This window comes from Cherax quadricarinatus, chromosome 43, assembly GCF_038502225.1.
Source record: "Cherax quadricarinatus isolate ZL_2023a chromosome 43, ASM3850222v1, whole genome shotgun sequence".
In the NCBI taxonomy this organism is placed as follows: Eukaryota; Metazoa; Arthropoda; class Malacostraca; order Decapoda; family Parastacidae; genus Cherax; species Cherax quadricarinatus.
Genome location: NC_091334.1, coordinates 26,642,628 through 26,668,582, shown reverse-complemented (window position 1 = coordinate 26,668,582; position 25,955 = coordinate 26,642,628). Strand labels below are relative to the sequence as shown.

General features: G+C 41.0%; 1 protein-coding gene across 4 annotated transcripts in view; it reads right to left on the bottom strand.

Moving 5' to 3' along the window:
- LOC128694193 (transformer-2 protein homolog alpha) overlaps positions 1-25,955 on the bottom strand; it is a 118,350-nt gene that overhangs the window by 49,556 nt on the left and 42,839 nt on the right. For 3 of the 4 annotated variants that reach the window (XR_011393128.1, XM_070093774.1, XM_070093776.1), the window contains exons 4-5: positions 22,643-22,760; positions 441-503 (exon numbers count right to left, since the gene is read on the bottom strand). Coding sequence is in view for 3 of the 4 variants with exons in the window: in XM_070093774.1 (XP_069949875.1) it covers positions 441-503; positions 22,643-22,760 (181 nt within the window). In the remaining variant the exon portion in view is untranslated. The remainder of the gene's footprint in view (positions 1-440; positions 504-22,642; positions 22,761-25,955) is intronic. The other variant, XM_070093775.1, reaches the window with a different exon arrangement.

Sequence of the window (25,955 nt, the reverse complement as noted above, 5' to 3'; positions counted from 1 at the left end):
TGATTATTTATATATGTTAGATCAGTGGAAGCACAGGAAATTGACTGCTACTTTCTGGAAGTGCCAGATCAACCAGGCTGTGATGGATGATACATGGACTTGGCAGCCACTAACATAGCCTGGTTGAACAATCTACCAGGCTGTGATGGATGATACATGGCCTGGCAGCCACTAACACAACCTGGTTGATCAATCAACCAGCCTGTGATGGATGATACATGGCCTGGCAGCCACTAACACTGCCTGGTTGATCAATCAACCAGTCTGTTATGGATGATACATGACCTGGCATCCACTAACACAGCCTGGTTCATCAATTAACCAGGGTAGAGGCAGCAGTGAAATTGACCACAGATAAATGAAGTATACACCAAGGTATACACCAGAGATATACCCCAAGGAACAGAGCAGAGGTACAAGGTAGTATAATATAGACTCACCTTAGCATCCAGGACCACTTGCACCTTGCTCAACTGACCGTACTTCCCAAACAAGTGTTGTAACTGTAAGGAGAGAGAGTCATGGCATTTATACTTCAACAGTAAATGATCTTTAAACTGATATATATACAGTCACTTCTCTTATAAATCTGCTCTATATACAGCCAGTTTTCTTATAAAGCACCTCTATATACAGTCGATAGTCTCATACAGCCGCTTTACATAGTCGTATATGTCCCAACCTGTTTTGTGGTATTAGTTTGGAGAATTGGAGCACCTGGCTTGCTTCTGTAGTGTCTTAGAGTCAAGGTGTTAGAGGAGGTGGTTCAAGGTGTTGGAGGTGGTGGTGGTTCAAGGTGTTGGAGGTGGTGGTGGTTCAAGGTGTTGGAGGTGGTGGTGGTTCAAGGTGTTGGAGGTGGTGGTGGTTCAAGGTGTTGGAGGTGGTGGTGGTTCAAGGTGTTGGAGGTGGTGGTGGTTCAAGGTGTTGGAGGTGGTGGTGGTTCAAGGTGTTGGAGGTGGTGGTGGTTCAAGGTGTTGGAGGTGGTGGTGGTTCAAGGTGTTGGAGGTGGTGGTGGTTCAAGGTGTTGGAGGTGGTGGTGGTTCAAGGTGTTGGAGGAGGAGGTTCTACTTCTCAATTAGGAAAATAAGAAATTTCACCTGGATAAGTATAGGAATGGAGAATAACAAGTCAGCAGACTAAGAGTGAAACAACAGACACAACCTGCACAAACAAAACAAACTTATGACTGTTTCAATCCCATCATTAACTAGCCACACTTGTAACTAGTTAATGATGCAAGTGTGATGGAAATGTTGTATTAAGTTAGTCTCGTGTGTACAAAAGTTATGCAAGTATAGCAATGAACATGAAGTGGCGAGTGTTAGTGAGGGTTCCAGCGGTAAGGAGCAGCTTGGCAGCCACAACAAATGGGAAGTGACTCCAAATAAAGGAGATATCAAAATAAGGAAGGTTAAAGGATTTGAAGGTGGGAAATCACTACTGTTCTCCAGGATAGATGTACCTGTGTGGTCGGTGATATTAAAGATACCACTAACTCCTCTGCTAATAAAGGTAAGAATATCCTTGTAGTCAATGACTCACAGGTAAGATATAAGGACAGTTCTTTCTGTAACAGAAATACGAAGGTGAGATAGAGGGCGTTTCCCAGAACCTGGTATTTGTGACAGTCAACAGGTTGGAAAATATGTCAGGTAATGATAAGACCATTATCTGCCTCAGTTCTGGTGGAAATGATATTGGGAAGGACAGGAGATAGGAGCTGATAGATAAGTATAAGTCAGTTAAAGGTTAAATTAGGTCTAAGGAAGGGGTCCCAATCATGTAGTATCTTGCCTAGAAGGGGAGTGGGCAATAAATGGATGTCTAGGGCAACTGGTGTAAATTGCTGGCTAGACAGCTACTGCAAAGAACTTGCAATCCCATTTATTGATAACTGGGATAATTTCCATGGTAAACATTATATGCATTCAAGGGATGGGTGTACATCTCTCTGGGGCAGGAGTGGAAGTGTTAGCCAATTCTGTCAAGGGGGCCATTGCTGAGTTGTCTAGGACTTTAAACTGATAGAGGAGAGAGGTATGAGTGTGTGTGTGGGAAACAAGTTGCAACACAAGGGATGAAAGCAGCAAATATTACCAGGATACCTCAGCGATACGTTTAAAAATTTTTAACGTTACTAATAAATGAAATGGAAATGATCAACAAACAAAGAGACAGTAGAAGGAAGTGAGTGATTAACTTAAGGTTTACTATACTAATAGCAGGAGTGTAAGAAATCAGACAGATGACTTGAGATTAAGTGCATGTAAAGGAAGCATAGATATTATTGCTATAACAGAGACCATGTTCAACCTTAAGATAGAGAAATGCCTTCTGAATGCCACATACAAGGCTATAAATTATTCCACACTGATAGGGTCAACAGAAAGGGAAGAGTGATGTCAGAGATAATTTAAACTGTTGTGTTACACAAGATCTAAAAATTAGAAGCATCAGACACTGAATCTGTTTGGCTACAGTTTCTGGAGGAATGTGAAAAACTAATCTAGGGTGTGATTTACAGGCTGGGCCTAAACCTTGATAGGGATCTAGATACAAAAATGTGTTAAAGCGAGATTTTAACTTTCGCCAAACTGATTGGAACAATTTGACAGGAAATCTTGATTCAGGATTACTTTTAAAAGTCTGTGACAGAACCAACTAGAGGAAATAACCTGCTTGACTTTGTTCAAACAAGAAATCATTAATTAATAATCTTGAGGTTAATGATGAGCTTGAGGAAAGTGATCACAAATCACTCAAGTTTCAATATATCATGGAGTTACCTTAATAATTACAACCAAGTCAACATTCCTAACTTTCGCTTAGCCGATTTCACAGGACTGAGATCCTGTAGATCACGTCAGGTAGGTGGTAATGCACAGTTTAAACCACCCAGACTTTTTATGTTCCAAACAAGGAAATAAGATTAAACAAAAATGACCTTTAAATGGATAAACATCTCACAGATCATAAGAAGAGGCATTTATGGGCAAATCAAAAGAGAAGGGCAGTTAAGAAATAAATATATTCAATTAAAAACATAAAAAAAGGAACAAGAAAATGCAAGAGAAATTATTAAGTTAAAGTCCCAACGAATTCAAAGATTAACCCAAATAGTTTTTTCAGGTATAAAAGAGTAAGACAAGGAATGAGATAGACCAGTTCACTTAAAAGTTGCTCAGGTCACCTCAATGACAGTGACAAAGAAATGTGCACAATATTTAACACTATTTCTTCTCAGTTTCTACTTGGGAAGATAGTAGTATACACAAATATCCCGCACATAAAAGAGAGAAGCTTACGACGACGTTTCGGCCCGACTTGGACCATTGACAAAGTCAATGGTCAATTGTGTACGAATGGTATTTAATACCGACAAGATGAGAGTAAGACACATGTGCAACATCTGGGTATCTTTATTGTAGACGTTTTGCCATCCAGTGGCTTTATCAATACAAATTCCAGGACATAACTTGAAGACAGTAGAACTATGTACAGAAGATGAGGTAATCAGTCCCTCAACCTAGGAGTAGGTGCGAACAGCACCATAGTCGTGGAGATTCTGAAGCAGAAGAAAGAATCCTGGCGCTTATATAGTAACGTTAGGTGAAGCAGACGAGGGCAAATTCACTGGTGGGCGGGATTCCCCAGTGGAAGTAGGTCCTTCCCAAAGAGATGGGTTAGTTGTTGTAGTATTAGTTGTCGTAGTTGTGAAGGTTATGTACATGTCCTCAGAATTAAGATTCCATGATGTTGCAGTGTCTGACAAGTTGTGTATGAATGGTATTTAATACCGACAAGATGAGAGTAAGACACATGTGCAACATCTGGGTATCTTTATTGTAGACGTTTCGCCATCCAGTGGCTTTATCAATACAAATTCCAGGACATAACTTGAAGACAGTAGAACTATGTACAGAAGATGAGGTAATCAGTCCCTCAACCTAGGAGTAGGTGCGAACAGCACCATAGTCGTGGAGATTCTGAAGCAGAAGAAAGAATCCTGGCGCTTATATAGTAACGTCAGGTGAAGCAGACGAGGGCAAATTCACTGGTGGGCGGGATTCCCCAGTGGAAGTAGGTCCTTCCCAAAGAGATGGGTTAGTTGTTGTAGTATTAGTTGTCGTAGTTGTGAAGGTTATGTACATGTCCTCAGAATTAAGATTCCATGATGTTGCAGTGTCTGACAAGTTGTGTATGAATGGTATTTAATACCGACAAGATGAGAGTAAGACACATGTGCAACATCTGGGTATCTTTATTGTAGACGTTTCGCCATCCAGTGGCTTTATCAATACAAATTCCAGGACATAACTTGAAGACAGTAGAACTATGTACAGAAGATGAGGTAATCAGTCCCTCAACCTAGGAGTAGGTGCGAACAGCACCATAGTCGTGGAGATTCTGAAGCAGAAGAAAGAATCCTGGCGCTTATATAGTAACGTCAGGTGAAGCAGACGAGGGCAAATTCACTGGTGGGCGGGATTCCCCAGTGGAAGTAGGTCCTTCCCAAAGAGATGGGTTAGTTGTTGTAGTATTAGTTGTCGTAGTTGTGAAGGTTATGTACATGTCCTCAGAATTAAGATTCCATGATGTTGCAGTGTCTGACAAGTTGTGTACGAATGGTATTTAATACCGACAAGATGAGAGTAAGACACATGTGCAACATAGTTCTACTGTCTTCAAGTTATGTCCTGGAATTTGTATTGATAAAGCCACTGGATGGCGAAACGTCTACAATAAAGATACCCAGATGTTGCACATGTGTCTTACTCTCATCTTGTCGGTATTAAATACCATTCGTACACAACTTGTCAGACACTGCAACATCATGGAATCTTAATTCTGAGGACATGTACATTACCTTCACAACTACGACAACTAATACTACAACAACTAACCCATCTCTTTGGGAAGGACCTACTTCCACTGGGGAATCCCGCCCACCAGTGAATTTGCCCTCGTCTGCTTCACCTGACGTTACTATATAAGCGCCAGGATTCTTTCTTCTGCTTCAGAATCTCCACGACTATGGTGCTGTTCGCACCTACTCCTAGGTTGAGGGACTGATTACCTCATCTTCTGTACATAGTTCTACTGTCTTCAAGTTATGTCCTGGAATTTGTATTGATAAAGCCACTGGATGGCGAAACGTCTACAATAAAGATACCCAGATGTTGCACATGTGTCTTACTCTCATCAATGGTCAATGGTCCAAGTCGGACCGAAACGTCGTCGTAAGCTTCTCTCTTTTATGTGCGGGTTATTTGTGTATCGTTCCAGTCACGGTATTGTGCCTTTTTGTTATTTAAGATAGTAGTAAAATTCCACAAATAAAAAATTTAAATCAGGACAAAAGTAAGTTGTGCACAATCAAAGTTCTCAGACATATTGATAAATTAAAACCTAACAAATCTCTAGACCCTGGGGAACTGTCTGCAATGGTTTTACAGGAATGTAAAGAAGAACTTAGCATACTAGGAGGCCTGGTCACAGACCGGGCCGCGGGGGCGTTGACCCCTGAAACTCTCTCCAGGTAAACTCCAGGTAATACCTTTGTCTAATCTTTTCAACATATCACTACAAACTGGCATAGTGTCTGATAAGTGGAAAATGGCAAATGTAATACAGGAGGGCCCCGCTTTACGGCGTTTCACTTTACGGCGTTCCGCTAATACGGTCATTTCAAATTATGACCAAAACTCGCTATACGGCTCCCCCCACCTGACTTTCTAATACGGTCACCGTGCCCCACCCTGTTTGTTTACATTCTCCGTGAGCTCAGTAAGCACTAAGTCTCTCCATTTTGTCTGGAAACTCCAAAATTTCAAATGTTTTTAAAAGTTATTTCCTATTTTATATATACTCTGATAATTATACTTATGTATACCTGTACCTAAATAAACTTACATACTGTGCTGGCATGCAGGTACACATTAAAATTGGTAAGTGTCTTATGTCTCCAGACGTCATATTAGTAATGATAATAATAATGATCGAGTCATTTAAATGTCGTATATTACGTTAATATACACATTTTCATTAATCCATCTATGATATTTTTTTCAAAATTATATAATAAACACGATGCATAACATATAAATAAGATAAATACACCCCACAGCAGAATAAATAAACATAAATGTGAGATGTGGTAACAGACGACATGCACAAGTGACGCCATATTTGAAATGATAATAATAATAATAATGATAACAATACTCACCGAGTCTCATTAAATGTCGTATATTATGTTAATATACACATTTTCATTAATCCATCCATGATATTTTTTTCAAAATTATATAATAAACACGATACATAACACAAAAAGATGATAAATACACCCCACAATAGAATAAATAAACATAAATATAAGATGTGGGAGCCACATAACTTGTACAAGTGTTGGCAAGAATAACATTTTCTCTAATCTAACATAAGAGAAAATGTATTACTGGGGGTAACTGTAGAAAATTATTCCTTTCGTATGTATGTAAGTTTATTCAGGTATACACAAATACAGTTACATAGATTATCATACATAACAACATGTGTGTAGAGAACCTAGGATAACCCAAAAAAGTCAGAGTGACTTATTTCCATTGCCTTCACTCAGAGCATCATTTCTTCTCAAAATGATGTTACATGAGAATGGGAGTGTTCTTCTTTATTTATTCTACCGTATCAATGTAGAGAGAACCTGTACACAATGTAACTTGTACACAAACCAGATGTGTACACTTTGTTTACAAAACTTACCTTCGCCTGGTTTGTTTACATAACTCTGCGCCTGTCCCCTCTCATGTACTCATTCTTTCTCTCTCTCATTTATTCGTTTTATCTCATTTACTTACTCCTGACCCTACATTAAGACTACAAATATTTTAAGGTAAGTAATGAGTGAACTGTATATACATTTTATCGCTCTGGGATGCTTAAATATCTTAGAATATATGTGTGGGTGGGGTGGCCTGGTATGGTAGCCTGGCTGACTACCATACATACCACACTTGATTTCTTACAATAAATACTACTTGTCTCACCCTATATTTTAAGGTAAGTAATGAGTGAACTGTATATACATTTTATCGCTCTGGGATGCTTAAATATCATAGAATAGTATGTGTGGGTGGGGTGGCCTGGTATGGTAGCCTGGCTGATTACCATACATACCACACTTGATTTCTTACAATAAATACTACTTGTCTCACCCTAGATTAAGACTATAAATATTTTAAGGTAAGTAATGAGTGCACTGTGTGTGTATTGTACTTTTTTATTGTTTTTTGATGCCTGCTTCTATTGCTAACTTAATATATGTTAGTGTAAACTTGTTATCTAGTGTTTGTATGCATTTATAAGTGGAAAAAAAGGGTGTTCCACTTTACGGCGGTTTCCGCTTTACGCCGGTAGCCTGGAACCTAACCTGCCGTATAAGTGGGGCCCTGCTGTACTTATCTACAAAGCAGGTGACAGGTCCTGACCTTTTAACTATAAACTAATAACCCTAACCTTCCTTGTGGGAAAAATGATGGAATCAATAATTGCTGATGCAATTCGAAGCAACCCTGAAAGTCATAAATTGATTAATGAACCTCAGCACGGTTTTACGAATCGACTAACTTTTTTCACTAAGATATTTGAGAAGGCGGATCATAGGAATGAATGTGATATTGTGTATATGGGCTTCAGCAAGACTTTTGACAGAGTTCAACACTGGAGACTATCAAGGAAAATCAAGGCACATAGAATAGGAGGAGAAATTTTTTCCTAGACAGAGGTGTGACTGACAGATAGACAACAGAGTTTGCATAAATGGGGAGAAATCAGAGTGGGGAAGCATCACAAGTGGTGCTCCACAGGGGTCAGTGATGGGACCTTTTGTTGTTCACAATTTACATAAATGATATAGACAAGGAAATAAATAGTGGTCAGTAGTCACGTGAGGTCATCTGTCCTAAGTTGTCTGGGAATTAGCATGGGGTGTTACCAAGCACCATGGCTTGAAGTGTTTTAGAATCTCAGGTTAAAGTGTTGAAGAAGGAGGTTCTACTTCTTTGGGAGGAAAATAGGAGGCTGAAGCTTTGCCTAGATGAGTTTGGGAGTGAGAGATGGCTGGAGCTGGTAAGGAGGAAAAGGTTACCAGCAGTGAGTTGGAGAGTGGCAGCCACTTTAAGTAGCAAGTGGTTCCCAATTCAGGAAGAAGGGAGATAAGGAAGGTTAACAGAGAAGATGTGAAGGTAGGAAATCTATTCTCTGTTTTCCAGGACGAGTGTACTTCGGTGGTTAGTGAGGTTAAAGGTACCACTGACTCCCTTGCTAATCAAGTTAAGAATATTCTGATTGTGGGAGACTCTCAGGTTAAGATATATGGACCGTGCTTGTTGTAACAGAGATAGGGAGGTCAGACAGAGGGTGTGCCTCCCAGGAACTGATCTTGGCAACATAATTAGCAGGTTGGATAATATTATGTTAGGTAATGGGAACAAGTCCATTGGGAAGGGAAGGAGACAGGAGCTGCTGGATAAGTACAGGCCAGCCAAAGAAGTAGTCAGGTAGGTCTAAGGGAGGGATCCCAATCATATGTAGCATCTTGCCTAGAAGGGGAGTGGGCAATGAATGGATGTCTATGGCAACTGGTACAAATTGCTGGCTATACAGGTACTGCAAGGAACTTGCAATCCCATTCATTGATAACTGGGACAAATTCTATGGCAAATGTAATATGTATGCAAGGGAGATGGGGTTCACCTCTCTGGGGCTGGAGTGGTTGCATTAGCCAATTCGATTGAGGGGGTAACTGATGACTTGTCTAGGACTTTAAACTGATAGGTTATAGTGGTATGGGTGTTTGTGGGAAACAATCAGGCTGCAGTACTAGGGCTGAAAACAGCAGATATTACCAGGATACCCCAGGGATATGTTTAAAAGACAATATTCAAATTAAAGTTGCTAGTAAAGGCAAAGCAACTGTTCAACAAACAAAGAGATAGTAGAGGGCAACGAGTGACTAGCTCCCTTAAGGTTTGCTATACAAATAGGAGGAGTCTAAGAAATAAGATAGATGAGCTAATATTACTTGCAAGTGCAGGTAATATAGATATTATTGCTATAAGAGAGACCTGGTTCAACTTGAAAGATAGAGAAATGCCTTCTGAATGCAACACACAGGGTTATAAACTATTTCACACTGACTGGGTCAACAGGAAGGGTGGTGGAGTGGTGATGTATGTCAGAGCAGGGGTGCCATAAGGGGGGGAGGGGGACAGGGGCACCCCTGGTGACACCATTTAGGGGGTGATATCATAGAGCCTCTAAAGAAGGTGACACTAATTCCCAAAACAGTGCTGCACCAACATAAGAGAAGAATCCTTCGTTTCTATATAGCCTATCATATACTAACAAAGTACAAATAAGCCTGTATAGGGAAAATCATTGATTTTGATGATGTGGTAGACGATTTCATATAATTGAAGGCAAGGAAATGTAAGATCAGATAGACCGAGATGTTACCTGTACTCAAGGTCAAATTGGAACTAGTGTTTCTCTGATACTGTCAGGTTCTTCTTTATTTTTCAAGTTTTTTTGTTTTGTTTGTTTGTTTTGGCATTGTTGAAGATGAACAAATGTAGGATCTGTTGCCTATACTCAAAGTGGCATTTGAGTTTATGTTTCCTCAATATTACTGCACTTATTTATTATTAATAAAGTTGAGAAGTATTCTCCTGTTCGGTTTATGGCTCTTAACCCTTTGAGGGTCGCCAGGCCCTCTCAGAGACTTGTTCTCAGGGTTGACAAAATTTAAAAAAAAAATCTCATGAAAAGAGAATCTTTTCCCGATCATAATGACACCAAATGTATGAAAGTTGATGGAAAACTTAGGGAATTATGCTCTCGCGAAGTTAGCGATGTTTATGCATCGGCGATTTTGCCCACTTTGAGCCTTATTTTCGGCCAATTCCAGTGTACTAGTCGACAAAAATCATAACTATTTCGCTAGAACTCCGTTTTTTCTATCGAATGAGTACATGAAACCACCCATTTACTAATGTCAACTATCCAATACAGTGGTCAGAATTTAGCAATTTTGCCAATTTCACACAAATTTCAAAAGATGCCAATTTCCAAATAGGATCCAGAATAAACAAGAAAGACATTCCTGGCACTAAAATAACATATCCTCTGTTCATTAGTCACATCCCCAGGCCCCTCTTACATTTCTTTTGCTTTCCACTTCGAATTTTTATTCTCACAAAAAATAGAAGATTTACTGTTATGCAGGCTACTGTATTAGTGTAGAAATGGTATAAATAATATCAGCGCACATGTGAAAGAATATTAGATTCACCAGTTGACATGTATTGGACACTTAGCATGATTTGTTTAATTTTGAACTTTGGTAAAAATCGAACATTTCTGCTACTTTGAGCTCAATTTCAAGGTACTTTTCATTGTGAAACCAATCAACATCATCTCAATTTCTGTAATATGTCTTCCATTCTATAAAATAAGACCAGGAAAACTAGAATACAACCATAAATACCATACGAAAATACAGTGCAAAGTCGCTGTTTTAAACCAAAAACACAGTCAAAGTTTTTTTTTCTCATTACACACTGTGCTGCAGGATTTTTTTATACTGTGCACACTGACCACATAGACCCATTCTTTCATATGTAGGCCTACCAGCTTTCTCTTGCTAGATTTGAGGGCGTTAGAATTTATGCGTACTAGCATGTCAAAAACCCTGGTACGTAAGCCGTGCTAGTACGGCCGAAACCCGGAAAGGGTTAAACATTCTCATTGTTAAACATTAGTCACTGGTCATGCAGTAGTGACATAACTGGAGTTTACCCCCCCATCCCCCCAGCCTTGAATTTCATGGGGGTGACACCAAAGATGCTGCCCCAGGTGACACCAACTCTAGCAACATCTCTGTCAGAGATAATTTAAATTATTGTGTTAGACAAGATACAGTGGACTCCCGCATAACGATCACCTCCGAATGCGACCAATTATGTAAGTGTATTTATGTAAGTGCGTTTGTACGTGTATGTTTGGGGCTCTGAAATGGACTAATCTACTTCACAATATTCCTTATGGGAACAAATTCGGTCAGTACTGGCACCTGAACATACTTCTGGAGTGAAAAAATATCGTTAACCGGGGGTCCACTGTATAAGATTAGAAACATCGGACACAATCTGTTTGGCTACAGTTTCTCGAATGTCATGAAAAATTAATTCTGGGTGAAATTTATAGGCACCCCAAACCTTGATAGGGAGTGCGGTAGGCTGCTAGGGGACGAAACTCATAAGGCTTCTAGATGTGAAAATGTTGTGCTAATGGAAGATTTTAACTTTCAACAAATTGATTGGAACAATAGGACAGGAAATCTTGAGTGTAGTGACTTTCTTGATACGGTTTAGGATTGCTTTTTAAAACAGTTTGTGACAGAACCAACTAGAAGAAACAACCTGCTTGACTTGGTTCTTGCCAACAAAGAATCACTAGTTAATAATCTTGAGGTTAATGATGAGCTTGAAGAAAGTGATCACAAATCACTTAGATTTCAATATATCGTGGAATTACCCAGATAACAGCAATCAAGTCTCTGTCCCAGACTTCAGCTTGGCTGACTTCACGGAACTGAGAAATTACCTGGGTGGGCTAAATTGGGAATACCTGACTATGGGTCAGGTAGGTGGTGCTGGTTGCCAATATGACATGTTTCAGTGCATAGTGCTAGCTGCCCAAACAACTTATGTTCCGAGTGGGGAAATTAGATCTAACAAAAATTATCCCAAATGGATAAACAATAGCTTAAAACTCATTGGTCAAAAGAGGCACAAATAAGCATATCAAAAGATGGGATGGGCAGTTGAGAAATCAATATATTCAATTACAGAGAGAAATAAAAAAAGGAATAAGAAAAGCAAGACTGGATTATGAGGCTAAAGTCACAAGGGATTCGAAGATTAACCCAAAAGGGTTCGTTCAGGTATATAGAAGTAAGATTAGGGACAAGATAGGTCCACTTAAAAGTAACTCAGGTCAGAAATTCCAGAAATAATAATTAAGTAGAACAGGACAATAATAAACTATGCACAATTGGGGTAACTAGTGACATGGTCCTCAGACAAATAGAGAAATTAAAGCCTAACAAATCCCCAGGCCATGATGAACTGTTTGCAAGAGTGTTAAAGGAATATAAAAAGAAACTTAGCAAACCTTTGGCTAATTTTTTCACTATATCACTACAAACTGGCATAGTGCCAGACAAGTGGAAAATGGCAAATGTAATACCTATTTACAAGGCAGGTGACAGGTCCTTAACTTCGAACTATAAACCAGCAAGCCTTACCTCTAAAGTGGGAAAAATTATGGAATCAATAATTGCTAGGCAATTCGTAGCCATCTTGAATGGCATAAACCGATTAATGAATCTCAGCACGGTTTTACAAAGGGGCGTTCCTGTCTTACGAATTTACTAACTTTTCTCACTAAGGTACTGGAGGGGGTAGATCATGGTATTGAATATGATATTGTGTACATGGGCTTCAGTAAGGCTTTCGATAGTTCCACATCAGAGGCTACTGAGGAAACTTAAGGCACATAGAATAGGAGAAATTTTTTTCCAGGGAAGAGGCATGGTTGACAAATAGGCAGCAGAGAGCTTGCATAAATGAGAAGAAATCAGAGTGGGGGCACGTCACAAGACGTGTTCCACAGGGGTCAATACTGGGCCCCTTGTTGCTCACAATTTACATTAACGACACAGATGAGGAAATAAATAGTGACTAGCAAATTTGCTGATGACACCAAAATAAGCCATCGAGTTCATTCTAATGAAAACATTAGAGCACTCCAGGTCAGAGAGGTGGCAGATGCAGTTTAATATAGACAACTGCCAAGTTCTAAATGGTGGACAGGAAAATAACCATGCCACATATAAACTAAATAATGTAGATCTTAATATTACTGACTGCGAAAATGATTTAAGAGTTCTGGTTAGCAGTAATCTGAAACCAAGACAACAGTGCTTAAGTGTTTGTAATAAAGCTAACTGAATCCTTAGCTTCCTATTTAGAAGTATAAATAATTGGAGTCTTCAGGTTGTTCTTCAACTCTATATATCTTTGGTTAGGCCTCATTTAGATTATGCTGTACAGTTCTGGTCACTGTATTACAGAATGGATATAAATGCTCTGGAAAATGTACAGAGGAGGATGACAAAGTTGATCCCATGTATCAGAAATCTTCCCTATTAGGGTAGACTTAGAGCCCTGAATCTGCACTCTCTAGAAAGGCATAGAATTAAGGGGGATATGATTGAGGTATATAAAAGGAAAACAGGAATTAATAAAGGGGATGTAAATAGCGTGCTAAAAATACCTATCCTTGACAGGACTTGCAGCAATGGCTTTAAGTTGGAAAAATTCAGTTTCAGGAAGGATATAGGAAAGCACTGGTTTGGTAATAGAGTTGTGGATGAGTGGAACAAACTTCCGAGTACCGTCATAGAAGCTGAGATGTTGTGTAGTTTTAAAAATAGGTTAGATAAATACACGAGTGGGTGTGGGTGGGTGCGAGTTGGACCCGACTAGCTTGTGCTACTAGGTCAGATGCTGTGCTCCTTCCTTATGTGAATCTGATCTGACCTGACCTGACTAGGTTAAGCCACTGGCTTAAGCCAGAGGGAGAATTGGACCTGCCTCGCATAAGCCAGTAGGCCTGCTGCAGTGTTCCTTCTTTCTTATGTTCTTATAAGCAAATTTACCGATGAAACAAAAATAGGTTGCGGATTAATTCTGCTAAGGACACTAGAGTGCTACAGAAAGAGCTGAACAGACTGATGCAGTACTAACGCTTGGAAAACAAAATAACTATGACACTATTAAATTAAATTATGTTGATTTTAATCACTCTGAATGCAAAAAGAGTTGTGGTTAGCAGTAACCTAAAACCAAGACAAAAAACTGCATAAGTATTCATAAAAATGCTAATAGAATTCTTGGCTTCATAACAAGAAGCATAAATAATAGGAGTCCTCAGGTTATTCTGCAACTCTATATATCATTGGTTAGGGCTCATTTAGATTACAATGCACAGTTCTGGTCACATTATTACAGAATGGACATTAAGAGTCTCTTATGTATCAAAAATCTTTCCTATGAAAATAGACTGAGGGCACTGTCCATCCTACGAAGATAGATTGAGGGCGCTGTCCATCCAACGAGGACAGACTGATGGGAAAGTCCATCCTGCAAGGATAGACCTAGAGCACTGTCCATCCTACGAGGATGGACTGAGGGCACTGTCCATCCTACGAGGATAGACTGTCCATCCTACGAGGATAGACTGTCCATCCTACGAGGATAGACTGTCCATCCTACGAGGATAGACTGTCCATCCTACGAGGATAGACTGTCCATCCTACGAGGATAGACTGTCCATCCTACGAGGATAGACTGTCCATCCTACGAGGATAGACTGTCCATCCTACGAGGATAGACTGTCCATCCTACGAGGATAGACTGTCCATCCTACGAGGATAGACTGTCCATCCTACGAGGATAGACTGTCCATCCTACGAGGATAGACTGTCCATCCTACGAGGATAGACTGTCCATCCTACGAGGATAGACTGTCCATCCTACGAGGATAGACTGTCCATCCTACGAGGATAGACTGTCCATCCTACGAGGATAGACTGTCCATCCTACGAGGATAGACTGTCCATCCTACGAGGATAGACTGTCCATCCTACGAGGATAGACTGTCCATCCTACGAGGATAGACTGTCCATCCTACGAGGATAGACTGTCCATCCTACGAGGATAGACTGTCCATCCTACGAGGATAGACTGTCCATCCTACGAGGATAGACTGTCCATCCTACGAGGATAGACTGTCCATCCTACGAGGATAGACTGTCCATCCTACGAGGATAGACTGTCCATCCTACGAGGATAGACTGTCCATCCTACGAGGATAGACTGTCCATCCTACGAGGATAGACTGTCCATCCTACGAGGATACTGTCCATCCTACGAGGATCGACTGTCCATCCTACGAGGATAGACTGTCCATCCTACGAGGATAGACTGTCCATCCTACGAGGATAGACTGTCCATCCTACGAGGATAGACTGTCCATCCTACGAGGATAGACTGTCCATCCTACGAGGATAGACTGTCCATCCTACGAGGATAGACTGTCCATCCTACGAGGATAGACTGTCCATCCTACGAGGATAGACTGTCCATCCTACGAGGATAGACTGTCCATCCTACGAGGATACTGTCCATCCTACGAGGATAGACTGTCCATCCTACGAGGATAGACTGAGGGCGCTGTCCATCCAACGAGGACAGACTGATGGGAAAGTCCATCCTACAAGGATAGACCTAGGGACATTAAGAGTCTCTTATGTATCAAAAATCTTTCCTATGAAAATAGACTGAGGGCACTGTCCATCCTACGAAGATAGATTGAGGGCACTGTCCATCCTACGAGGATGGACTGAGAGCACTGTCCATCCTACGAGGATAGACTGAGGGCACTGTCCATCCTACGAGGATAGGCTGAGGGCACTGTCCATCCTACGAGGATAGACTGATGGCACTGTCCATCCTATGAGGACAGGCTGATTACACTGTCCATCCTACGAGGATAGACTGATGGCACTGTCCATCCTACGAGGATAGACTGATGGCACTGTCCATCCTACGAGGATAGACTGATGGCACTGTCCATCCTACGAGGATAGACTGATGGCACTGTCCATCCTACGAGGATAGACTGATGGCACTGTCCATCCTACGAGGATAGACTGATGGCACTGTCCATCCTACGAGGATAGACTGATGGCACTGTCAATCCTATGAGGATACTGATTACACTGTCCATCCTACTAAGACTGAGGGCACTGTCCATCCAACGAGGATAGACTGATGGCACTGTCCATCCTACGAGGATAGACTGATGGCACTGCCCATCCTACGAGGATAGACTGATGGCACTGTCCATCCTACGAGGATAGACTGATTGCACTGTCCATCCTACGAGGATAGACTGAGGGCACTGTCCATCACGAGGATAGACTAAGGGCACTATCCAAGGTGTCCCCTCTACCAGATGAAGGATTTTTTCCCTCATCTTTGGCAGTTGAAGATTTGTAATATTTTGAAAATGCAGTTGAGAAAGCCAAAGTAAAACTGAAGAGACTAAATAATGATTCAAATATTTTATGCTGCTATGAAATTTTGGATATTCTTTATTTCATCATATTACAAAAAAAAAAAAATGCATTAGAGGAGCTTTATAGTATGTTGATTATTTACCTGCGAGTCAGAAGATTTATAAATAAGTTGACTGTTTATCAAGGCCTCTCGAGCAAGACCAAGGCCTCTCGAGCAAGACCAAGGCCTCTCGAGCAAGACCAAGGCCTCTCGAGCAAGACCAAGGCCTCTCGAGCAAGACCAAGGCCTCTCGAGCAAGACCATGGCCTCTCGAGCAAGACCAAGGCCTCTCGAGCAAGACCAAGGCCTCTCGAGCAAGACCAAGGCCTCTCGAGCAAGACCAAGGCCTCTCGAGCAAGACCAAGGCCTCTCGAGCAAGACCAAGGCCTCTCGAGCAAGACCAAGGCCTCTCGAGCAAGACCATGGCCTCTCGAGCAAGACCAAGGCCTCTCGAGCAAGACCAAGGCCTCTCGAGCAAGACCAAGGCCTCTCGAGCAAGACCAAGGCCTCTCGAGCAAGACCAAGGCCTCTCGAGCAAGACCAAGGCCTCTCGAGCAAGACCAAGGCCTCTCGAGCAAGACCAAGGCCTCTCGAGCAAGACCATGGCCTCTCGAGCAAGACCATGGCCTCTCGAGCAAGACCAAGGCCTCTCGAGCAAGACCAAGGCCTCTCGAGCAAGACCAAGGCCTCTCGAGCAAGACCAAGGCCTCTCGAGCAAGACCATGGCCTCTCGAGCAAGACCATGGCCTCTCGAGCAAGACCATGGCCTCTCGAGCAAGACCATGGCCTCTCGAGGAAGACCATGGCCTCTCGAGCAAGACCAAGGCCTCTCGAGCAAGACCAAGGCCTCTCGAGCAAGACCAAGGCCTCTCGAGCAAGACCAAGGCCTCTCGAGCAAGACCAAGGCCTCTCGAGCAAGACCATGGCCCCTCTAGCAAGACCATGGCCCCTCTAGCAAGACCATGGCCCCTCTAGCAAGACCATGGCCCCTCTAGCAAGACCATGGCCCCTCTAGCAAGACCATGGCCCCTCTAGCAAGACCATGGCCCCTCTAGCAAGACCATGGCCCCTCTAGCAAGACCATGGCCCCTCTAGCAAGGCCAAGGCCTTTCTAGTAACACCAAGGCCTTTCTACCTTAATATACTGTACACAAATACATCTTTAGTAGGTAGTAGGTTGGTAGACAGCAACCACCCAGACAAGTACTACCATCTTGCCAAGCAAGTGTAATTGTTTTACATGATGGTAGGATTGCTGGTGTCTTTTTTGTTTCAAACATGCAAGAATTCAGGTACATGTTACTTCTATTTACACTTAGGTCACACTACACATGCATGTACAAGCGTATATATATATATATATACACGCACACCTCTCTGGACTTTCTTCCGTTTTCTCACTCGTTCTTGTTTCCTCTTATCTCTATGGGTTCATTACCTTGTACCTAGTTCAGCCATCAAAACTTTGGGGCCCAGTCCCTGGACCCATTGTGTACCTCTTTAATCTGTTAATACCTTTGTAACTTGTCATGATTGTGACTAGACCTACCTGGAGTTCATTACCTTCGTAAATTGTGAATTCATTACCTCTGTAACTTGCTCAGCCATCAAAACTTTGAGGCCCAGTCCCTGGACCCATTATGTACCTCAGTGGTCAGTGGTCAGTCGTCAGTGGTCAGTCGTCACGTGAGGTCACAGACCCTGAGCTGCTTTGGGGATTAGCGTGGACGGTTACAAAGCATGGCTTGCTTCTGCAGTGTTTTAAAAATTGAGGTTGGAGAGTTGAAGGAGGAGGTCTTGCTTCTCCAGGAGGAGATTAGGAGGCTGAAGGTCCACCTCAATGGGTCTGGGAGAGAGTGTGAGGTGGCTGGAGTTGTGGGAAATGAGGCTTCTAGCAGTGAGGTGCAGTCTGTCTCTCGCTGTGAGGAGGCTGTAGTTGGGGGGGTAGCAACGGCTACGAGCAGTGAGGTGCAGCCCAGCACCTGCTACAAGTGGCGAGTGGTTCACAGTAATGGGAGGCGCATCAGAGTAAGGAAAGTTAAGAGTGAAGATCTGAAGGTAGGAAATCGCTTCTCTGTTCTTCAGGATGAATGTACTTCAGTGGCCAGTGAAGGTAAGGGTACTACTGCCCCTGCTAATGGAGGTAAGCGCATTCTTGTGGTTGGTGACTCTCAGGTAAGATATATTGACCGTGCTTTTTGTAATAGGAATAAGAAGATGAGAGATAGTGTGTGCTTTCCTGGAGCTGGTGTTGGGGACATTGTCAACAGGCTGGATAATATCATGTCAGGTAATGGGAACAAGCCCATTATCTGTCTCAGTGCTGGTGGAAATGATATTGGGAAGGGTAGGAGAGAAGAGCTGCTAGATAAGTACAGGTCAGCTATAGATTTCATTAAGTCTAAGGGAGGGATCCCAACCATATGTAGCATCTTGCCTAGAAGGGGAGTAGGAAATGAATGGTTGTCTAGGGCAATTGGTGTAAATTGCTGGCTAGACAGATACTCCAAGGAACTTGCAATCCCATTCATTGACAACTGGAACAACTTTTATGGCAAACATGATATGTATGCAAGGGATGGGGTACATCTCTCTGGGGCTGGGGTGGTAGCACTTGCAGACTCGATTTAAAAGGCCATTGGTGAAATGCCTATGATTTTAAACTGATGGAAGATAGAGGTATGGGTGTGTGTGAGAAACAAGCAGGTTGCAACGCTAGGGTTGGAAACAGTAAATGTATAAAAGGCATTCAGCATGAAGTTATAAATAAAGACAATAGATCAGGTCAGCAAACAAAGGGGGACAGCAGAGGGCAGCAAGGGACTAGCTCCCTTAAGGTTTACTATACTAATAGCAGGAGTGTAAGAAATAAGATAGATGAGCTAAGATTAATTGCAAGTGCAGGAAACATAGATATTATTGCTATAACAGAGACCTGGCTCAATCTGAAAGATAGAGAGATGCCCTCTGAATGTCACATACAAGGCTATAAATTATTCCACACTGACAGGGTCAACAGGAAAGGTGGTGGAGTAGCGATGTATGTCAGAGACAATTTAAATTGTTGTGTTAGACAAGATATTAAATTAGAAGCGTCAGCCACTGAATCTGTTTGGTTACAGCTTCTCAAGGGCCGAGAAAAACTAATTTTGGGTGTGATTTACAGGGCCCCAAATCTTGATAGGGAGTGCAGTAAACTTCTATGGGACAAAATTCGTAAGGCATCTACATACGAAAATGTTGTGCTAATGGGAGATTTCAACTATAGACAGATTGACTGGAGCAATTTGACAGGAAATTTAGAGTCAGGTGACTTTCTTGATACGATCCAGGATTGTTTTTTAAAACAGTTTGTGACAGAGCCAACTAGGGGAAATAACCTCCTTGACTTGGTTCTTGCCAGTAGGGAAACACTAATTAATAATCTTGAGGTTAATGATGAGCTTGGGGAAAGTGATCACAAATCACTCAGTTTTAATATATCATGGAATTCCCCTAATAATGGCAACCAAGTCTCCGTCCCTGACTTTCGCTTGGCTGATTTCATAGGACTGAAAAATTACTTAGGTGGGCTGAACTGGAATGACCTGACTAAGGGTCAGGTAGGTGGTGATGGTTGCCGATATGATGTTTTCCAGGGCATAGTTCTAGCTGCTCAGTCAAATTATGTTCCAAATAGGGAAATCAGATCAAACAAAAATGATCCTAAATGGATGAACAATAGATTAAAATATCTGATTGGTCAAAAGAGAGGCATATATAGGCAAATCAAAAGAGGAGAGGGGCAATTAAGAAATCGATATATTCAGTTAAAGAGAGAAATAAAAAACGGAATTAGAAAAGCAAAAAGAGATTATGAGGTTAAAGTTGCAAGAGAATCGAAGACTAACCCAAAAGGATTCTTTCAGGTATACAGAAGTAAGATCAGGGACAAGATAGGCCCACTCAAAAGTTCCTCGGGTCAGCTCACTGACAGTGATAAGGAAATGTGTTGAATTTTTAACACATACTTCCTCTCAGTTTTTACACAGGAGGATACCAGCGATATTCCAGTAATGATAAATTATGTAGAACAGGACGATAATAAACTGTGCACGATTAGGGTCACAAGTGACATAGTCCTTAGGCAAATAGATAAATTAAAACCTAACAAATCCCCAGGCCCTGATGAACTGTATGCAAGGGTTCTAAAGGAATGTAAAGAGGAGCTTAGCACACCTTTGGCTAATCTTTTCAACATATCACTACAAACTGGCATGGTGCCAGATAAGTGGAAAATGGCAAATGTGATACCTATTTTCAAAACAGGTGACAGGTCCTTAGCTTCGAACTATAGACCAATAAGCCTAACACTCCATAGTGGGAAAATTTATGGAATCAATAATTGCCGAGGCAGTTCGTAGCCACCTTGAAAAGCATAAATTAATCAACGAATCTCAGCATGGTTTTACAAAGGGGCGTTCCTGCCTTACGAATTTATTAACTTTTTTCACTAAGGTATTTGAGGAGGGAGATCATGGTAATGAATATGATATTGTGTATATGAACTTCAGTAAGGCTTTTGACAGGGTCCCACATCAGAGACTATTGAGGAAAATTAAGGCACATGGAATAGGAGGTGAAATTTTTTCCTGGATAGAGGCATGGTTGACAAATAGGCAGCAGAGAGTTTGCATAAATGGGGAGAAATCAGAGTGGGGAAGCGTCACGAGCGGTGTTCCACAGGGGTCAGTGTTGGGCCCCCTGCTGTTCACAATCTACATAAACGACATAGATGAGGGCATAAAGAGCGACATCGGCAAGTTTGCCGATGACACCAAAATAGGCCGTCAAATTCATTCTGATGAGGACATTCGAGCACTCCAGGAAGATTTGAATAGACTGATGCAGTGGTCGGAGAAGTGGCAGATGCAGTTTAATATAGACAAATGCAAAGTTCTAAATGTTGGACAGGACAATAACCATGCCACATATAAACTAAATGTAGATCTTAATATTACGGATTGCGAAAAAGATTTAGGAGTTCTGGTTAGCAGTAATCTGAAACCAAGACAACAGTGCATAAGTGTTCGCAATAAAGCTAATAGAATCCTTGGCTTCATATCAAGAAGCATAAATAATAGGAGTCCTCAGGTTGTTCTTCAACTCTATACATCCTTGGTTAGGCCTCATTTAGATTATGCTGCACAGTTTTGGTCACCGTATTACAGAATGGATATAAATTCTCTGGAAAATGTACAAAGGAGGATGACAAAGTTGATCCCATGTATCAGAAACCTTCCCTATGAGGATAGACTAAGGGCCCTGAATCTGCACTCTCTAGAAAGACGTAGAATTAGGGGGGATATGATTGAGGTGTATAAATGGAAGACAGGAATAAATAAAGGGGATGTAAATTGTGTGCTGAAAATATCTAGCCTAGACAGGACTCGCAGCAATGGTTTTAAGTTGGAAAAATTCAGATTCAGGAAGGATATAGGAAAGTACTGGTTTGGTAATAGAGTTGTGGATGAGTGGAACAAACTCCCAAGTACAGTTATAGAGGCCAGAATGTTGTGTAGCTTTAAAAATAGGTTGGATAAATACATGAGTGGATGTGGGTGGGTGTGAGTTGGACCTCAAAGCTTGTGCTACCAGGTCGGTTGCCGTGTTCCTCCCTTAAGTCAATGTGACCTGACCTGACTAGGTTGGGTGCATTGGCTTAAGCCGGAAGGAGACTTGGACCTGCCTCGCATGGGCCAGTAGGCCTTCTGCAGTGTTCCTTCGTTCTTATGTTCTTATGTAATCTTTTGACTACCGCCCACAGGATGGGTATGGGGTACATAATATACATATTAAACTAACTCCATGGGGAAGTGGAACAGAATTCTTCTTCCGTAAGCCATGCGTGTTGTAAGAGGCGACTAAAATGCCAGGAGCAAGGGGCTAGTAACCCCTTCTCCTGTATACATTTCTAAAGTTAAAAAGAGAAACTTTTGTTTTTCTTTTTGGGTCACTCTGCTTCGGTGGGATACGGCTGGTTTGTTGAAAGAAGAAATGCATCTTTAATCAAAGGGACTGATCCCCTATACCTTCTTTCCTTCAACACACCGGCCGTATCCCACCAAGGCAGGGTGGCCCAAAAAGAAAAACAAAAGTTTCTCTTAAATTTAGTAATTTATACATTAGAACATAAGAAAGGAGGAACACTGCTTCAGGACTGTTGGCCCATACTGGGCAGGTCCTTCACAAATTCAACCCACTAACAGAATATTTACCCAACCCACTTCAGTTCTACCCTAATAATAAGCTCTGATAAATTACATTAGTACATTAAAAATGTAGTCAACTGTGTATTTGCCTGAAAGAGAAATGTTTGAGTGAATACAAGTGTTAGAAAGGTGTGGTCTTACCTGTCTTTCTGTAGTGTAGAGACTAAGACCAAAGATGCCAAGGCAGTTGCTGGGGCTGGGGTCCTCGCGGCTGCCGTGGTGCCTCCGACGGTTGGACATCGGTGACCTTGAACGTGACCTAAGTCAGAAAAACCACCTAATTGATGCTGACCCTCTTCATTATACAACCCTCAGTTGGTACCAGTGAAAATGATGGTCGCTCCATCGGTGGCCGACTCACAAGAGGCGAGTCACCGACAGAATGTCAACTTGAAGACTTTCCCTTGACAAAATAAAATTATTCTGCTCTATTCCCACCCTTTATAAAAACAAATTAAAGTCAATAGATCTGACAATGATGTCACTGAAAGGCTTCCCTGACAGTCTTTATATCACAACTTCTGACAATGATATCATTGAAAGGCCTCTAACAATCTTTATATCAGAGCTTCTCACAATACTGACAAACTTAAACAATAATAAATTGAAAGCCACTTGTAAATAAAAATTTGAATTTCTTAAAAAGAAAGCTATGCAGTGGAACATCTGCTTACGAATTTAATTCGCTCCGTGATCTTGTTTGTATCCTTTGTTTGTATGCTGGGTTAATTTTCTTCATTTAGATTAATTGAAATACAGTGGTACCCCAAGTTTCGGCCATAATTCGTCCCAGAAGGCTGTTTGAGTGCCGTTACCGAATGAATTTATTCCCATAAGGAATAGTGTAATTAGATTAGTCTGTTTCAGACCCTCAAAAATACACTTACAAAAGCACTTACATAATTGTTCAAGTTGGGAGCTGTGTGAAACTCAAGGTACCACTGTACCATTAATTCGTTCCAGGGGAATTCCTGCTGTCAGGAGACATGCTAAAATAGTACTTCAATATGATGCTAATATCAACTCTACGACTTATTTATCTATCACAATTCATGTAATGACATATTAAACAATATATCATAAAAACTTGATATACACTCTAAAATGAATAAAATATTTACGTCATTACGTACGTGGTGGTAGGGAGGACGGTATTCGTGGGCATTCTTGCTCCAGCTATGAAAACGTCTTCCCATTCTTTCTTCTTTCAGACGTGTTAGTATAAGAGAAAATGGAGTTTGAGAGGCTAACTGCATTAATCACTTTTCATAAGAAAACTATAATGTAGAAATGAACTGGTGTACATACACCATTTACACACCTTGCAGAAGATAGGCAGAGTGGCTTATGCTGTCAGGAGTCTTCTTCGTTTCGTCCTTTTTTTTATGGCTTAATCGCTTAACCCTTTGAGGGTTTTGGTCGTACTAGTACGTCTTATGCGTAGGGGTTTTTGACGTACTAGTACATACTCATAAATTCTAGCGGCATCATATCTAGTGGGAGAAAGCTGGTAGGCCTTCATATGAAAGAATGGGTCTATGTGGTCAGTGTGCACAGTCTAAAAAGGATCCTGCAGCACACAGTGCATAATGAGAAAAAAAAAACTTTGACCATTTTTTTGGAATAAATCAGCGACTTTGCAGTGTATTTTCGTATGGTATTTATTGTTGTATTCTAGTTTTCTTGGTCTCATTTTATAGAATGGAAGACATATTACAGAAATTGAGATGATTTTGACTGGTTTTACAATGAAAGATACCTTGAAATTGAGCTCAAAGTAGCAGAAATGTTCGATTTTTACCAAACTTCAAAAGTAAACAAATCATGCCAAGCGTGCAATACACGTCAACTGGTGAGTCTAATATTCTTTCACAAGTGCACCAATAATATTTATACCATTTTTTACACTAATGCAGTAGTCTGCATAACAGTAAATCTTATATTTTTTGTGAGAATAAAAATTCAAAGTGGAAAGCAAAAGAATATAAGAGGGGCCTTGATATGTGACTAATGACTAGAGGAAATGTCATTTTAGTGCCAGGAATGTCTTTCTTGTTTATTCTGGACCCTATTCGGAAATTGGCATCTTTTGAAATTTGTGTGAAATTGGCAAAATTGATAAATTCTGACCACTGTACTGGATAGTTAAATTTCATAAATGGGTGGTTTCTTGCACCCATTCGATAGAAAAAATGGAGTTCTAGCGAAATATTCATGTTTTTTGTCGACTAGTACAGAGAAATTGGCCGAAAATGGGGCTCAAAGTGGGCAAAATCGCCGATGCGTAAACATCGCCGAGACCGCTAACTTTGCGAGAGCATAATTCCGTAAGTTTTTTATCAAATTTCAAACTTTTGGTGTCTTTATGATCGGGAAAAGATTCTCTATCTTTTCATAAGAGAAAATAATTTTTTTTTTTTTAAATTTGGCCGACCCTGAGAACGAGTTTCGGAGAGGGCCTGTCGACCTTCAAAGGGTTAATTGCTATACTCTTAATGCTACACTTTGTCACTTTGCTTTAAACTCCACATCTTGCACCTGTGCTGGTGTGCAGGTACACATTAAAATCACTAAGAGTGTGTTATTGGTCTTGAAGATGCCATATTAATAATGATAATAATAAACAATAATAATCACTCTGAGGTGCATTAAATGTCGTATAAAATGTTAATATAGACATTATGCTTAATCCATCTATGATATTTTTTCAAAATTATATAATAAACACACTACATAACATAAATATATAAATTAACATAAACACGAGATGTTTTCCAGTCGGCTTGACAGAGAGAACAAAAACCATTTGTGTCCGGGCTGGTAACAACAATAACTGGTTTGTTTACAAAACTCACGAACCTACTACACTCTCATGTACTCATTCTCTCTCTCTCGTTTATTCATTAATCTTGTTTACTCGCCTCTCAATCTACATTAAGACTACAAATATTTTAAGGTAAGTAATGAGTGTACTGTATATGCATTTTATCACTCTAGGGCACTTTATGCCTAGTATATAATGTGTGGGTGGGGTAGCCAGATGGGGGGTTACATACCTACCACACTTTGATAACTACCTACCTTATTCACCTTGCACCCTATATTAAGAACATAAAGATTACAAATATTTTAAGGTAAGTAATGAGTGTACACTGTTATTATATGATACGATATTACAGGTCCGCCATCACAAATCCGGCAACCAAACATCCAGTTCCATCAGTTATTCAGTACTAAATTCAGCTAGCATAATTTCAAATTTCCACGGTCGCCACACCAACCCGCTGGTACGGTCTGGTGGCACTACTGCTACATAAGTCATTCCAATTTCTTTTTCTCCACTTATTGTCATAACCTGCTTACTTTTAGACCTAGCCATGGTTTCAACAAATAAAAGAAATGGAGAGTATATTGTCCATTAAAGATAAGGTGGCTTTGAAGCCACTGTTGGTTG